This window comes from Phascolarctos cinereus, unplaced genomic scaffold (assembly GCF_003287225.1).
Source record: "Phascolarctos cinereus isolate Bilbo 61053 unplaced genomic scaffold, phaCin_HiC Scaffold_1;HRSCAF=81, whole genome shotgun sequence".
Lineage (NCBI taxonomy): Eukaryota > Metazoa > Chordata > Mammalia > Diprotodontia > Phascolarctidae > Phascolarctos > Phascolarctos cinereus.
In genome coordinates this window covers 247609113-247624853 of record NW_027555514.1, presented here as the reverse complement: position 1 = coordinate 247624853, position 15741 = coordinate 247609113, and the positions used below count along the sequence as shown (strand labels likewise).

Sequence of the window (15741 nt, the reverse complement as noted above, 5' to 3'; positions counted from 1 at the left end):
TATATATTTGAGCATGTACTCATATGTAAATATTGACTTACTTATAAATTATATACAAATGTTACTGTAGTCATGATTACATGTATTCTAAATACTTTTGTCTTAAAGTCAATTGGGAGCCATTGGAATTTATTGAGAAAAGGAGTGAGTGATATGATCAGAACAGTGCTTAAGAAAACCCAATTGGACAGCTCCATGGAGTACTGATTGGAGAGGGAAGAAATGTGAGGCCAGGAGATGACTTAAGAGGTTACTTCAGTAGTCCAGGTGAGGGCAAGAGCTTAGCTGATGCTGAATAAAGAGAAGACAGATGTGGGACATGTGAAGGTAGAAAGAACAAGATTTGGCAAATGACTGGATGTTGGGGGTGAGGGAAAGTGAGAAATCAAAGATGAAGCTGAGATTGTGGCAATCTGGGGAACTGAATGGATGGTAAGATATACCTATATAACTATAAAAGGCAAGTTTGGAAGGAAAGATAATATAATGACTTCTGTAATAAAGATCATAACACATCCAATGCTCAATCATTCTGTGTGACTCACTCTGTCTCACCCAAAATGAAAAGGGGGAAGGCAGGATTATTAACTACCATTGACTGCACTCAGGGCAAAGCCCATCCTTAGTAGGTCCCTGCCACAGCCATGGGCAGGGTTTGGGGTGAAATTTCCCCAAAAGCATCTACATAGCTGCTGCTGTGACTGCCTAAGAGACATGAGGGGCTGATCGTGGGCTCAGAAAGGAGGGAATTGGGCATCTCAAGGCAGATGGAAGGAGCTGAGTTGGGGAGTGTTGAGGGACAAGGAAAAGTGTTATCAGGAAGGTGGAATACTGTTCATATTTCCACCTTGTCACTGACTGATAACACACAGGTTAGGTTCAGTCTATGACATAGACTATGACAAGGATAAAAACATGGACCCCAAAGGCCCTGAACCTCACTTTGGAGAATACTGATATAATAGATAAATAACTGACCTCAGAGTCAAAAAGACTCGGGCTCATGTTCCACTCTGGCACTATTAGCTGTCTGACCATGGGCAAGACACTTAATCTCTTAATGCCCCAATGAATTCTCTAAGATTATATAAATTGTCTAGCAGTAGTTGATTTCTATTGATAGATGGAGATCCTTAGGGACCTCACTGTCCAGATGAAATCTTAAGTCCAGTAAAAATACATAATAATGAGTATTTATATATTATATAACAACTGCATAACTAAATAATAATTAATTATACAAAATATAATAATAAGTTGTATCTATACCACAAGGTTATCGTGAGGATCAAATAAGGCCATGGGCATAAAGCACTTGGTCAACCTTAAAAATAAATGTCGACTACTATAAGTCTAAAATAACTTGGGTTGCATTTAGTAATCTCTTACTCTGTGCCAGGCACTGTACTAACTTCTGATGATACAAAGAAAGGGAGGTAAAAACATGGTCCCTATATTCAAAAAGCTCACATTCTAATGGGGGAAACAATATGCAAATAACTAGGTACACCTATGATATAGACAGTGTAAATGGAAAGCAATTTCAGAAGGAAAGCACATAGTAGGCATTTAATAAATGTTGGCTGATTGTTTAATTGATATAACTTTAACTTCACCTGGTCAGCTTTCTATACACCAATCAGAAGTTTCTTGGATAGGCAGCATCATGCAAAATGCTTCAAGCTTGGAATCCCAAGTTACATCTGTGTGTGTATATACATACCCACAAATGTATATACATAGTTATATGTGTGTACATACACACACATACATATACATATATATATATATACTTATGTGTGTACATTTACATACATACATATAAATATATAAACATGTGAATGTATATTTATCAGATCCCCAGTGCCTAGCATAGTGACTAAAACATAGCATGTAGTTAATAACTACACAGTGATTGACTGTGTAGTTATAGTCTATAAATCTCCTGAATGAAGGCACTGTGGTCATATTTTACATCACATAGTCACGTCCACTGTAGACACAAACCAATAGGTGAGTCAATGGTTTTCAACCTTTGGTCCATGAGGAAGCTACAGAATTATTCCAATGGTTCCAAGAATCCAAACATTGTCATTTTCACTTTTATTTAGCAGACATACCTTCTGAAGGCTGACCTTCTGAAGGCTTTCACACACATGATATTATTCTTCTAATGCACAATGACTGTTTTTTTTTTGCTTTTGCAAAATTTGTGATTTTATTGGTGGAAGGAAATCCTCCTCAATCTAGCTCTACCAATAGAGAGAGGTAACTTCTTCAACTTAAAGACTTATCTTAGGCACTAAAAGATTGTCACTTGGCCAGAGTCACATAGCTTGCCTGTAAGAGGAAGAATAGGAATTCAAGTATTCCTACAGTACAGCGCTAACTCTTCTGGGGTTATACTTCTGCTATTTTTACTTTTTATTTCATTGACATTTCAATATTATAATTAATAAAATAAAAATTCATTTAAAAATTACCAAATTTATTGTTGCTTTTTGTCTTTGTGTATTTCATCATGTCATCATGATGTAAATCGTAATATACATATCATCATGAATATTCTCAATCAATAGATTTTTAAAAGTATGACTGCTATCTTGTAAGGAATCCAAAAAGCTTTTTTTGTTAATGAAGAAAAGGGGGTCCTTGCCTAATAGTATGACTGCTATCATATAAGAAAAGGTGAGGCGCATGAAAGTGTTTGACATTAGAAAAAGAAGTCCTCATAAACCAAAAAAAAAAAAAGGGAATTATATAGCTGCCCATAGGATAACACATTAAATTTAATGAAATAATTTTCTGGAAATGTTTAAAATAGGGAAGGCGTTTTACGATACTTACATTACACTCTGGTAACTTCCCTGACAGAAGATCCTCAACTTTAATTGAGACGTCTTTCACTATGAGTCCACTTCTTGCATGCTTGACACTAATCTTGAAGCTGGTAATCTTGCCATTTGGTTGCCGAGGCAAATACCAAATTAAATTGACTGCTGAATAATTGAAGGTCTCCACAGTGAGATTTACCACCTTGCCTGGAGCTAAGGAAAACATTAATGAGTTATAATTAGAAACATCACTGTGAAACTTAAAAATAAACTTCTAAGTTTTCCATAGTAGATGAAAAAATTTTGAAAATACTTAATGAATCAGATGAAGTATATTTGGGAGTATCATTTTAAAATATCCTGAATAAAAAGTTGCCCAGAATAAAGAAAGAGGAGATTTTTTTTAAACAGTAGCAATTTTTCCCTTAGTGATCACTATGATGGAACCTATATATTCTAGTATAAATCTTTTGTTTTAAGCATTTCTTTTGTGCCAAGGAAATAAATAACTGCCTTATACCTTCTCTATATTATATCTTGAGTAATTTTCTAATACTTTTTGGAGAAGACTCTAGATAAGATTCAAGCTCAAGCTCAAGGTGATTTTCCATAGGTCTTTAAGGTCAGATGGCAAAGAGCAAGAGAATACAAAAAAATAATTTGATCTCTTTCTTTAGAGACCAAGCTCCTTCAGTAATGAAACTACTGTCTGAGCATGAGACCAGAGCCTGGCACCCCCAGCTCCTTGGACCCCACAGTGTGGATTCAACATTACAATGGATTTTTCTTTGCTTTATCTACCCAAAGCTCAGAAGAGTACTTTGCTCATATTAGGTATTTAATCATTCTTTGTTGAATATTCCTATATATTTAAAGGAAAAGCAAAGCATCTGAGTAACCAGTTGCTTTTTCTTGTAGGTACTGTCAGGTCTATCAGGGAATTGCCATAAGGAACCCTTCCTCACAAACTTCCTGCTAATGCCTCCCCCTCCCTTCTACCTTTTGGATAAATTTTGAGTCCATCCCCTTGGAATGGACTCAAGAATTGTTGCTCCACTCTGGTCATCATCAGGCCCACTGCCCCCTACCTAATGACTAATACTCTGCCCACTCTCCTGGGCACACATGGTCTATAATTCCATTGATTTAGAGGACTTTCAGATGGGAAGCTCCTTCTATCAATCCAAATCAGCACCTACAGAATTTCCTAGAGCAGGTTAAGTAAATTGCTCAGGTTCACACAGCTAGTACATGTCAGAAGCAGGACTTTTAACACATGTCTTCCTGGTTCAGACCACTAGCTTGGGCAGAGAATTATTAACTACAACCTTTCTAATAATTTAGAGGAAGATGTGCCGGGCCATTACACTCTCTAGAATCTTGAACATTGACACTTCACCTGTCACTCTAAGAACCTTTGGAGAATAGATAACCTTTGAAGTGTGTCTGTCAAGAACGGAGAATTCATGAAGAGGAAAATAATATGAAATAATACTGGAAAAGCAGGTGAGAGCCATGAAATAGAAGGCTTTGAATGCCAGGACAAGGATTTTGTATTTTATTTTATAGGCAATATATAGTCTTTAAAGATCTTTGAGTAGCAGAATGACAGTCAGATCTGTTTTTTACACCACTAACATTAAATATGTTTGAGAAATGTTGTCTTTTTATCTAATTCTAATTACATGGAAATAAAGTAAATAAGCCACGTAAGCAATTTGAGCATAATCAACCCCAAATACTTTTCATGTTTAATGACACATTTATGCCTTATTTTCAATAAGGAAGAACAGCAGGAATATAAGTGGGAAAGTGATTTTTCTCTTTCAAATTGAAATTATAGGTAGAAACAAGGAGAGGGAGAAATAGCTCAGTGTAGTACCTAGAAAAACAGACATGAAGTCAAGTCCTCTGACACACACTGGTTATGTGACCCTGAGCAAATTACCTACCCAGTCAGTGCTCTAGGCAACTCTATAGACTCCTAGGTTGTAGATGGCATAGAAATGTTTTGTATGACTTCTCATGTATAATTAATATCAAATTTCTTTCCTTCTCAAGGAGGGAAGAAAGGCAGAGGGAAGGGAAGAATTTGGATCTCAAAATTTTTTAAATGAAAGTTAAAAATTTTATATCTAATTGAGAAATATTTAATGAAATGGGTCTTAAAAAATTTGAGTCTAGGTTACAGAGAAGACATTAATCTGCATCGACAGAGTGAGTTCCCCCATCTGGAAATTCCCCAAAGGAATTAAATCACAGGTCAGTCCTCATCTAATCTAGAAGCAAATGCTTATAAAGAGAAAGTATCAACATCATTTACATGGGCCAGAAATGTCCCAATAAGTTGCAAAACTGATGAAGAGATACTCAGAATCCTTTAAGTGCATGATGCCACCTGGGGAAAGCAGATACATGATTTGACAAATACAAGAAGTCATTAATGAAAGAAGGTATGAAATTGAAGTAGACAAAACACATTTCTGTGACAAAACATACGTGATTAAGTATATAGGTTCTAGTTTTAAGACATAAAAAACTTAGTCTGGAGAGCAATTTTAAGAGTGTATACATATAATCCATCCCAATATTTGATAAGAAACCATATGAAATATATAAGAAGCTTAAATTAGGATCAGGAGAAAATGTATATGAGTAACATGATAAGAATTATAAAATTATATAAAAGGTGCATCTGATAATAAGAAATCAAGAAATTCATGAGGAATAATTAATAATAGACTAATAGATTAAACAATAGCAATATTCTCTCTAGAGTTAAATGAAAAGGAAATAGAATTTAGAATTTAAAGACAACATCAAGGCTTAAGAAGTATAACGTGACATAGTATATAGAGAGCTAGTCTCAGATTTAGCACATTCTGAGTTCTAGACATGGAGTCAGGAAGACCTGGGTATGAATCCTGCTTTAGACACTAGCTGCATGACCCTGAGTCATTTACACTCTCTTGCCTTCAGTTAAGTCTGTAAAATAAAGGAGCTTGATTAGATGGACTGAGGTCCCTGCCACCTCTAAATTTACAATCTTATCATCCCTATCTGACATATAGTAGTTGTGAAGACCTGAAAATGACACACAACTGCTAAGTGTATCCAGGTAACACTTTTAAAACTATCAGCTGTAGAACATTGGTCCATCTGCATGGATAGAGAGAGTTTTCTCAACAAATGACTTTCCTACACTCATTAAAACAGAAGCCCAGACCCCCTCCTCAAAATAAAATTATTATAGGTGAAGTTATAACATATTTCAATAATCCAATGACTTATAATTTACATTGGTGTGGTTCTTCCTTTAATTGTGCAGACTGTAAGTCCTCTATAACATAGTAGATAATTTTTGAGAGTTCCTATTGCCAAAAACATCATGACCTGGTGGTCAAACTGATGATGAATCTCTTTGGTCTTGGCCAGGCTGGTGCTCAGACAATATACAGTCAGCCTCAGCTTTAATCTAAGTCTTTCCACTTTGTATGATCTTCTAGGGTTAATATTCCTCTGACATAGTGTTTGGGCCATCTCTACAGAGAATCACAGAATTTGAGAGTTGAGATTTCAGCAGCCATCAAGTCTAATTTGACGAGTAAAGGAATATCCATTGTAACACAACAAACAGTAAATTGCCCAGTCCTCCAAGGAGGAAGATGAACTCATCACTCTAAAAGCAGTTCAGTCCACTTTGAGACTGCTCTAGTTGTTGGGCAATTTTTCTAGACATCAAGCTTAAGTTGATCACTAAGCAATGTCCACCACTCACTCCCAGTTCCTTGAGGCCAAGTCAGAACAAATCTAATACCTCTTCCACAAGACAACTCTTAAAATATTTTACATCAGCTCTCATGTCCCTCCTGATGCTTCTCTTTTCCAGGATAAACATTCCATTTCCTTCAACTGATCCCCACATGACGTGGAGTAAAGAATCTTCACCACTCTGATTACATTCCTCTGAATGCTATCCATCTGATCTCTTAAGTTCTCAATCAGTGTCCCCAGAACTGAAAACAACACTCCAGATGAGGTCTGACCAGATGAGAGTACAGTGGCACTATCACCACCTGATTTCTGAGAGCTACATATCTCTTAATGTGGTCCAAGAGCATGTAGCCCTCTTTGACTGCCACATCACACTTATGACTCATGGTAAGCTTACAGACCATATCTTTATTTTTAAAACCACAAGATCTTTCTTTCCAGAACAATGGTTTTCTAACCATTACTCCTCCATTTTGTCACTCAGTTTATCAATGGAATTTATCAAGTATTTATTATGTACCAGTAATTGTTTTAAGTGCTAACGATCATTTTTACAAGTGGGCCTGGGAATACCACTACTAGGTCTGTATCCCAAAGAGATCATAAAAATGGGAAAAGGACCCACATGTACAAAAATATTTATAGCAGCTCTTTTCATGGTGGCAAAGAACTGGAAATTGAAGGGATGCCCATAAATTGGGGAATGGTTGAACAAGTTGTGGTATATGAATGTAATGGAATACTACTGCACTATAAGAAATGATGACCAGGAAGATTTCAGAAAAATCTGGAAAGATTTACATGAACTAATGCTTAGTGAAGTGAGCAGAACCAGGAGAACATTACACACAGTAACAGCAACATTGTGCAATGATCAACTATGATAGACTTAGCTCTTCTTAGCAATACAATGATCTAAGACAATTCCAAAAGACTTATGATGGAAAATCTACATCCAGAGAAAGAACTATGGAGTCTGAATGCAGATTAAAAGCACACTACTTTCACTTTTTAAAATTTTTTCTTTCTTGTGCTTATTCCTTTTTGTTCTGATTCTCTTTTCACAACATGACTAATGTGGAAATATGTTTAACATGACTGTACATGAATAATCTATATCAGATTGCTTGCTGTCTTGGGGAGGGGTAAGGGATGGAAGGGAAGGAGAAAAATTTTAGAACTCAAAACCTCACAAAAATGAACATTGAAAACTATCTTTACATGAAATTAAAAAAAAAACTAGCAAATGCAAAAAAAAGTGGGGCTGGGTGTCAAAAGGAATGGTCGTTGCCCAAAAGGAAGAGACAATGTGCAAACAACTATGTATATACAAGATATAGAAATGTAGATATGTGTATATATACACAATGTAGTGTAAATGGAATATGATCCCAGAAAGAAGGCACAGGGTAGAGGTAGCATTTACCAGCAAAGTAGTTGGGATTTGAGTTGAGACTTGAAAGAGAACAGGAGAGCCAGCAAGTAAATGTGAGGAGGGAAAGGATTCCAGCTATCTGCATCAAGTATAGAGCACATTCTATAAAAACATACATACATATATACATATATGTATACATAGACACACACACAAACATATACACACACAGGTCTGGAGCACACTCATCCTCTCTCATCACTCTCTTCTTTGCAAAGAAGGGATGGGAACAAAGAGCAAGAAAAGTATAAGAGAATAGGATCGAGAGAAACACACAATTAACACTTATAAACTGAATGTGAATTGGATGAAATCATCCATAATCCGGAAGAAGAGAGAATATATTAGAAAGGAATAATAGGGGGCAGCTACATGGTGCAGTGGATAGAGCACTGGCCCTGAAGTCAGGAGGACCTGAGTTCAAATCCGGCCTCAGACACATGATATTCACTAGCTGTGTGACCCTGGGCAAGTCACAATGCCAAATGTTTTGCCAAGAAAGAAAGAAAGAAAGAAAGAAAGAAAGAAAGAAAGAAAGAAAGAAAGAAAGGAAGGAAGGAAGGAAGGAAGGAAGGAAGGAAGGAAGGAAGGAAGAAAGAAGAAGGAAAGAAGAAGAAAGAAAGAAGGAAAGAAAGAAGGAAAGAAAGAAGGAAAGAAAGAAGGAAAGAAAGAAAGAATATTATAAAGTAGCAATATATTATTTATAATAAATGTACTTGAAATGTAAAGATTCAAAGAGAGTTAAAATGAAGGGCTAGAGCAAAATCTATTATGATACAGCTGAACTTAAAAAGCAGGAATAATAATCATGATTTCAGATAAGGTACAGCAATTGCAGCTATAAGAAAAAGGGTAACTAGGGAAATTATACTTCAAGGCATTATTGAGAATGAATCAATATTAATATTATATATATATATATAAAACAAATGCCATAATATCTAAATATGTAATAAAAAGTTATTTTTGCAAGGAGAAATAAACTTTAAAATGATAACAGTAGGGATTATCAGTGTATCCCTTTCAGATCTAGGTAAATCTAATCAAAAGATAAATCAGAAAGAAGGACCTGAATATATTTTGATAGAAATTTGAGATGATAGATGATCATTGGCAATTAACGAATAAGGACAGAAAGGAGTTTACAAGTCTCGTCTTGCATAGCGCCGATACAAAAGTCAATCACAAATATTTCACCAAAAACACAGAAAACCAGAAATCCTAAACAAAAAAGCACTAAAGAATTGGAAACTGAGAGGATGTCCATCAATTTGGCAATGGTTGAGCAAGTTGTGGTATATGAATGTAATGGAATACTATTGTGCTATAAGAAATGATGAACAGGCTGACTTCAGAAAAACCTGGAAAGACTTGTATGGTCTGATGCTGAGTGAAGTGAGCAGAACCAAGAGAACTCAGTACACAATAACAGCCATGTTGTGTGATGACTAATATTGATAAACTTAACCCTTCTCAGCAATTCAAGGATCTAAGACATCCCCAGAGGCCTCGTGGTGGAAAATGCTATCCACATCCAAAGAAAGAACTATGGAAGTTGAATTGCTATCATTTTTTTTTCTCTTCTGTTGAGTTTTGGTTCCTCTTTCTAATGGTTCCTCCTATTGGTTTTAATTTTTACTTACAACTTCACTAATGTGAAAATATGTTTAATAGGAATGTAAATGTATAGCCTATATGAGATTGTGCACCGTCTTGGGGAGGAGTGTGGGGAGGAAGGGGGAGAAAATTTTTAAATTCAAAAGCACATGGAAGTGATTGTTGATAAATCAAAATAAATTAATAAAATTTAAAAAAAACAAAAATGCACTGATCACATTGCAATAAAATTATTCAATTAAGCGTTTTTGAAGAAATGATTTAAAAGTAATAGGAGACAAAATATCCTAATTCTAATGAATGAGTGGGTTAAAGAAAAAAGTATAGAAATAACATAAAATTTCATCAAAGATAATTGCAATAAAGAAGCAATATGCTAAAACTCATGAGATTCAGTTAAAATTGTCAATGAGGAAAAATTTATATCTCTAAATGCTATTAGCAAAATAAAAAAAACAAATCCATAAATTGGGGACTTTTTAAAAAAAATTAGAACAATTAAACTCACAATTAAACAAGAAAGTAGAAATTCTAAAAATCAAAGGAGATATTAATAAAATTTTAGTAAAATCTAAAGCAAAAAAATGATAAATGAAATGAAGCTTTTAAAAATAACCCAATTTTTAAATAAATATAAAAATCAAACTTTAAATAGAAATGAAAGAAGAAAATTCACAATAATTGAAGAAATAATAAAGAAAATTATTGGAAACTATTTTACCCAAGCATATGCTTATGAAAATGATAGCTTAGAAGACAAGGATGAATGTTTACAAAAATACAAAAAATCCAGATTAAAAAGGGAAAAATAGATATTTATATAACACAATATCAGAAAAAATAAATCAAAAAATTCATAATTTAATTACTGAAGGGCATTCCCAAAGGTAGCAAAAACTAGGACAAGATGGTTTTACAAGTAAATTCTAGAAAGTATCTTTTAAAAATTGATTGTAATATTACAAAAAGTTTTCAAAACAGGAAAGGAGACCCTACCAATTTCTTTATGTGACATAAATATGGTCTTGATATCTAAACCAGAGATGAGTCAAAATACATCAGGAAAGCTATGTATCGATATGCCTAATGATCAAAAAAAAATAACCATAAATTAAACAAGATATGAGCAACAAGACTATGTCAACATAGAACAGACTGGATTTACAGCAGGAATAGAATTAAATATTTGGACAACTCTTCCTATAAAAGAAAATAAGGGGGAAAAAACACGTTTATATCAATAGATATAGAAAAGGGTTCTGACAAGATACAACACCCATTCCTATTAAAACACACACACACACACACACACACACACACACACACACACACACACTGAAAATGGGAATAAATTGATCTTTTCTTAATATAAATAGCATCTATCTAGAAACAAGGTCCAGAATTGTATGCAATGGGACAAGCTAGGAGTCTTTTTAATAAAAAGGTTAAGTAAGGATACCCATTATCACCATTACTTTTTGATATTCAGGCAGAAATGCTAGCTATGACAATAGCACAGGAAAAAGAAGTTGAGAGCCAATAAGCACAGAAAAATAAGAAAGAAAAGTACTGATTTCTTTTGGGGGGGGTTGTTTAGTGGTGAGGCAATTGGGGTTAAGTGACTTGCTCAGAGTCACACAGCTAAGTGAGTATTATGTGTCTGAGATCACATTTGAACTCAGGTTCTCCTGACTCCAGGGCCAGTGCTCTATCCAGTGTGCCACTTAGCTGCTCCAAAAGTATTGATTTCTTAGTCAATATGATGGTTTACTTAGAGGATTCTTAAGAATCAACTAAAAATAATGGAAACAATAACTTCAGCAAAGTCCAGGAAACTCCATAGAAATCACCTGCATCCTTATATATATTACAAACAGAAACCTGCAAGAAGAGATAAAAAGAAAAAATCCATTGAAAACTATTATAGAATATATAAGGTACTTGAAAGTCTATCTGTCAACACATACATGAATACAACTACAGAATGATCTTTACAGAAATAAAGATAGATTTGAATAATTGGAGAAATATTAGTTGCCCATGTGTAGGATAAGCCAAGATAAAAAAAAATGATAATATTACCAAAATTAATTTATTTATTCAGTGCCATAACAATCAAATTACCGAAGAATTAATTTAGAGAGTTAGAAAAAATAATAACAATGAAATTAATGTAGAGGAATAAGAGGTCAAGTACTTCAAGGGAAACAACGGAAACAGTGAGAAGGAAGAGGATCTACCAGGACCAGATCTCAAATTATCCTACAAAGTAGCAAACATCAGAACAATTTGTACTGGTTAAAAAAAAAAGAGGTCAGTAAGTGGGGTAAATTAGATAAATAACATACAAAAGCATATGAACACAGTGGTATAAAGTTAATAATAAATAATAATAAATCTGAATATAATGATAATACCTGATAATAGTATTAATGATAAATCCCAAAATATTAATTACTTGGATAAGCACCCACTATTTGACAAAAACTGATGAGAAAATGGAAAAACAGCTTGTTCCAAATTAAATATAGACCAACAGCTTATACTATCTACTGAGATGAGTTACAGATGGATACCTTAGACATATTAAGAAAATTAAAGGAGAAAGGAAGAAATTACTTCTCTAATCTGTGCGTAGGGGAAAAGTTCATAACCAAAAAAGAGATAATGAAGATCACAGAAGATAAAAGGGACAAGTTTGAGTGTATAAAATTTGGAAATTTTTGGTGCATAACCAAAATCAAAGTAGTTAAAGTTAGAAGGAAATCTGCAGGAAACTTCTCTTTTAAAGGTCTTATATATAAGATATGTAAGGAACTGACTCAAACTTAAAAGAGTAATTCCCCATTAGACAAATTATCAAAAGATATGTACAGGGAGTTTTCAAAGGAACAAACCTAAGCAATCAACAACCTTCTGGGGAAAAAAAATCCAAGTCTTTAATAACTAGAGAAATGTAAATTAAATCAACTCTGAGATTCCACGTCACACCTGTCAGAATGGCAAAGATGAAAAAAAAAAGACCACGACAAATGTTGGAGAGGCAATGGGAAAAAAGGTACACTGAAACACTGGTGTATCTGGTCTAATTGGAAACAATGGTACAACTGTGAATTAGGAGAGGCATTTTGGAATTATGCCTCAAAAGGTCACTAACTTGAATACACGTTTACCCAGAAATTTCTCCAGTATGCATATACTCCAATGAGATCTAAGAAGGAAGAAGAGGGCCTTTACATACAAAAATATCTAGAAGCTTTTTTTTTCATTGTAGCAAAACCCTAGACACTAAGGGAGAACCCACCTGTTGTGATTTTTAAAAAAAATTATGATACATTAATGTAACGGAATATCATTGTGATGATGACATGGCATTTGGTGAAGAAACTTGGAAGATCTCTTTGAATTGATGAAGAATGAAGAAAGTAGAATTAAAAGAACAAATTATACAATAATAACAATATAAATAAAAGCAAAATTGAAAGATTTTAGAACTCTTTTTGTTTTTATGTGTTGAATCTCAGGTCTCTATGGGACATCTAGTCATCTAGTTTGAGATATCAAAAAAATAGTTGGTAATGAAGAACTTAAGACTGAGACAAGCGTTGATATATAGATATGGAAATCATAATTAAATTCATGGGTGCTGATGAGATCATCAAGCCAGACATTTCTGTAGCCAAAGATAAGACTTTCCATTTATCCCTATTCAATTTCATCTAATTAGATTCAGTCCAATTATTTAGCCTGTCAAGATACTTTTGATTCTTGACTCTGGTATCTAGTACATGCCAGCTTTTGTAAATTTGGTCATTTGTAAATTTAATAAGTATGTCATCTATTCTCTCATGCAAGTCATTGATAAAAATGTTAAACAGTATGGGTAAAGCAGAGATTCTTGGGCTATTCCACTGAAGACCTCCTGTTATGTTCATCTTGACCACTGAAGACTATGCTTTGAGTCTATCCAATCAACAAGTTCTGAATCCACCTAATTATACCTAATCCATTCCTATCCATCTTCTCCACATGAGATAAGGCATAAGAGCAAGAATTTCGAGGAAGCTATAAACTAGTAATTTTTGACCCCTACAGAAACCTTCTCCTTCATTGGCTCCTATAACTTTTGGCTTTGTTCTTGTTTCTATCCCTACTTCCTTCTTGATTACCTCCAATCATTCATTTTCTACTTATTCCTCATTCCTTAAACCTGGCTTTACTCAAGAATCTTTTCTCATTTCTTTTCTTTCTATATAAGGTTTCTAACGATAACTTCTTCTGTTTAATAGTTTCAAGTATTATATCTTTGCAGAAGACTCTAACATCTGTACATTTAGCCTCAATCTCTCTCGCGAACTCCAGTCTTCCATCTCCTTCTGCCTGCTAGACATCTCCACCCAAATGTCCCTTTAACACCTCACAGACTAACACATCCAGAAATGAGCTCATTATCCTTCCTCATAAATCTACCCAACCTCCCAACCTCCCTACTTCTATTGATAGGAAAAATCAATCAACAAGCATATGTATATGCCTGTTACGTGCCAGGCAGTGGACTAAGTGCTAAGTATACAAAGATGAAAGTGAAACAGTCCCCACCATAAAAAGTCTCACACTCCAATGGAAGAAACAACAGGCTTATATAGAGGGAGATGCAAGACACATAGAAAACACAAGTAAGGCATCCCTGGATGGGAAGCCACTAGCAAGAAGGCCTCATATGGAAGATGGCACTTGAATTGAAACTTGAAGAAAACCAGGGACTCACACAAGCACAGGTGGGAATGAAGGGCATTAAAGTCATGGAATAAAACCATTAAAAAGGCATAAGTATGGGAAAAAAGGTATCATATACGAGAATCAGGAAGTAGGCCAAGATGTCCAGAACAGAGAGTGTATGGATGGGAATCATGGGCAAGAAGACTGGAAAGATAGGAATAGGTCATTCTGTGCAAGGCTTTAAATGATGAACAAAAGAGTTCACATTTGATCTCGCTCATCCAGACTAGAGACATCAGAGTTATCCTTGACATGTTCTCCCTCCCTCCAAGCATCACTTTGGGATCTTTTGCCGACTCCTATCTATTTTAACTCAGCAATCTCTTGGGCAGGTATTCCTTCCCCTGCATTCACATGCCACCACCTTATTTTAGACCCTCATCATCTCTTCTTAGACTACTGAAACAGATTCAGAAATTATCTCATCGACTATAGCCTTTCCTTTCTCCAACCATCCTTCACTCAACAGACAGTAAACTTGATTTATGGCTTATTTTGTTCCTGGAATTGTCCTGGGTTCAAGCAGACAAAGGGGTTGGGGTGTGTGTACACAGAACTATGTATTTAGCTATTTTCTTGTTATCTCCTCCATTAAAATATAAGCTCCATGAAGGCAGGACTGTTTTTACTTTTCTTTATATTCCCAACACTTGTCACAGTCCTGGCACTTACTAAGAACTGAATAAATGCTTGAGGACTGACTAAATGACCAATTTTTAAAACCCTCCATACTTTGCTCCATTCCACTTTTCCACCTTTATTTTGCACTACTCTCATTAACTTAACTCTATATTCCAAACAATATCTTCCTAAATTAACCTAGAACCTAAACTACCAGAAGATGGCCTGTTCTGCTATACCTTCTCTCTCCCTAACTTGCCTATTTCTGTAGAGGACACTGCCATCCTTCTGGTTACCCAAGTTCACTATCTTGGAGTCATCTTCACCTCTTCACTCTCCTTACCTTCCTACACCCAAGTAGTTGCCAAGACTTGCTGATTCTTATTGCTGTCATGTCTGACTCCTCATGACTCCATTTGGGGTTTTCTTTGCAAAGATACTGAAACGGTTTGCCATTTACTTCACCAGCTCATTTTACAGATGAGGAAACTGAGGCAAACAGAATTGTGACTTGCCCAGGGTCACACAGCAAGTGTCTGTGGCTAGATTTGAACTCACTAAGACAGTCTTCCTGAATCCAGGCCCGGTGCTATATCCACTGTGCCACCTACCTACCTAGTCTAGAAGCTGCTGATTCTCCCTCAACAATATATCTCACATCTATCCCCTCTTCTCCACTCA

General features: G+C 35.1%; 1 protein-coding gene across 1 annotated transcript in view; it reads right to left on the bottom strand.

The window, feature by feature from the left end:
* The window catches only part of PTPRQ (protein tyrosine phosphatase receptor type Q), a 267228-nt gene that overhangs the window by 242903 nt on the left and 8584 nt on the right, over positions 1-15741 (bottom strand). The window contains 1 exon segment of the mRNA XM_020993501.2: positions 2848-3047. Coding sequence (XP_020849160.2) covers positions 2848-3047 — 200 coding nt within the window.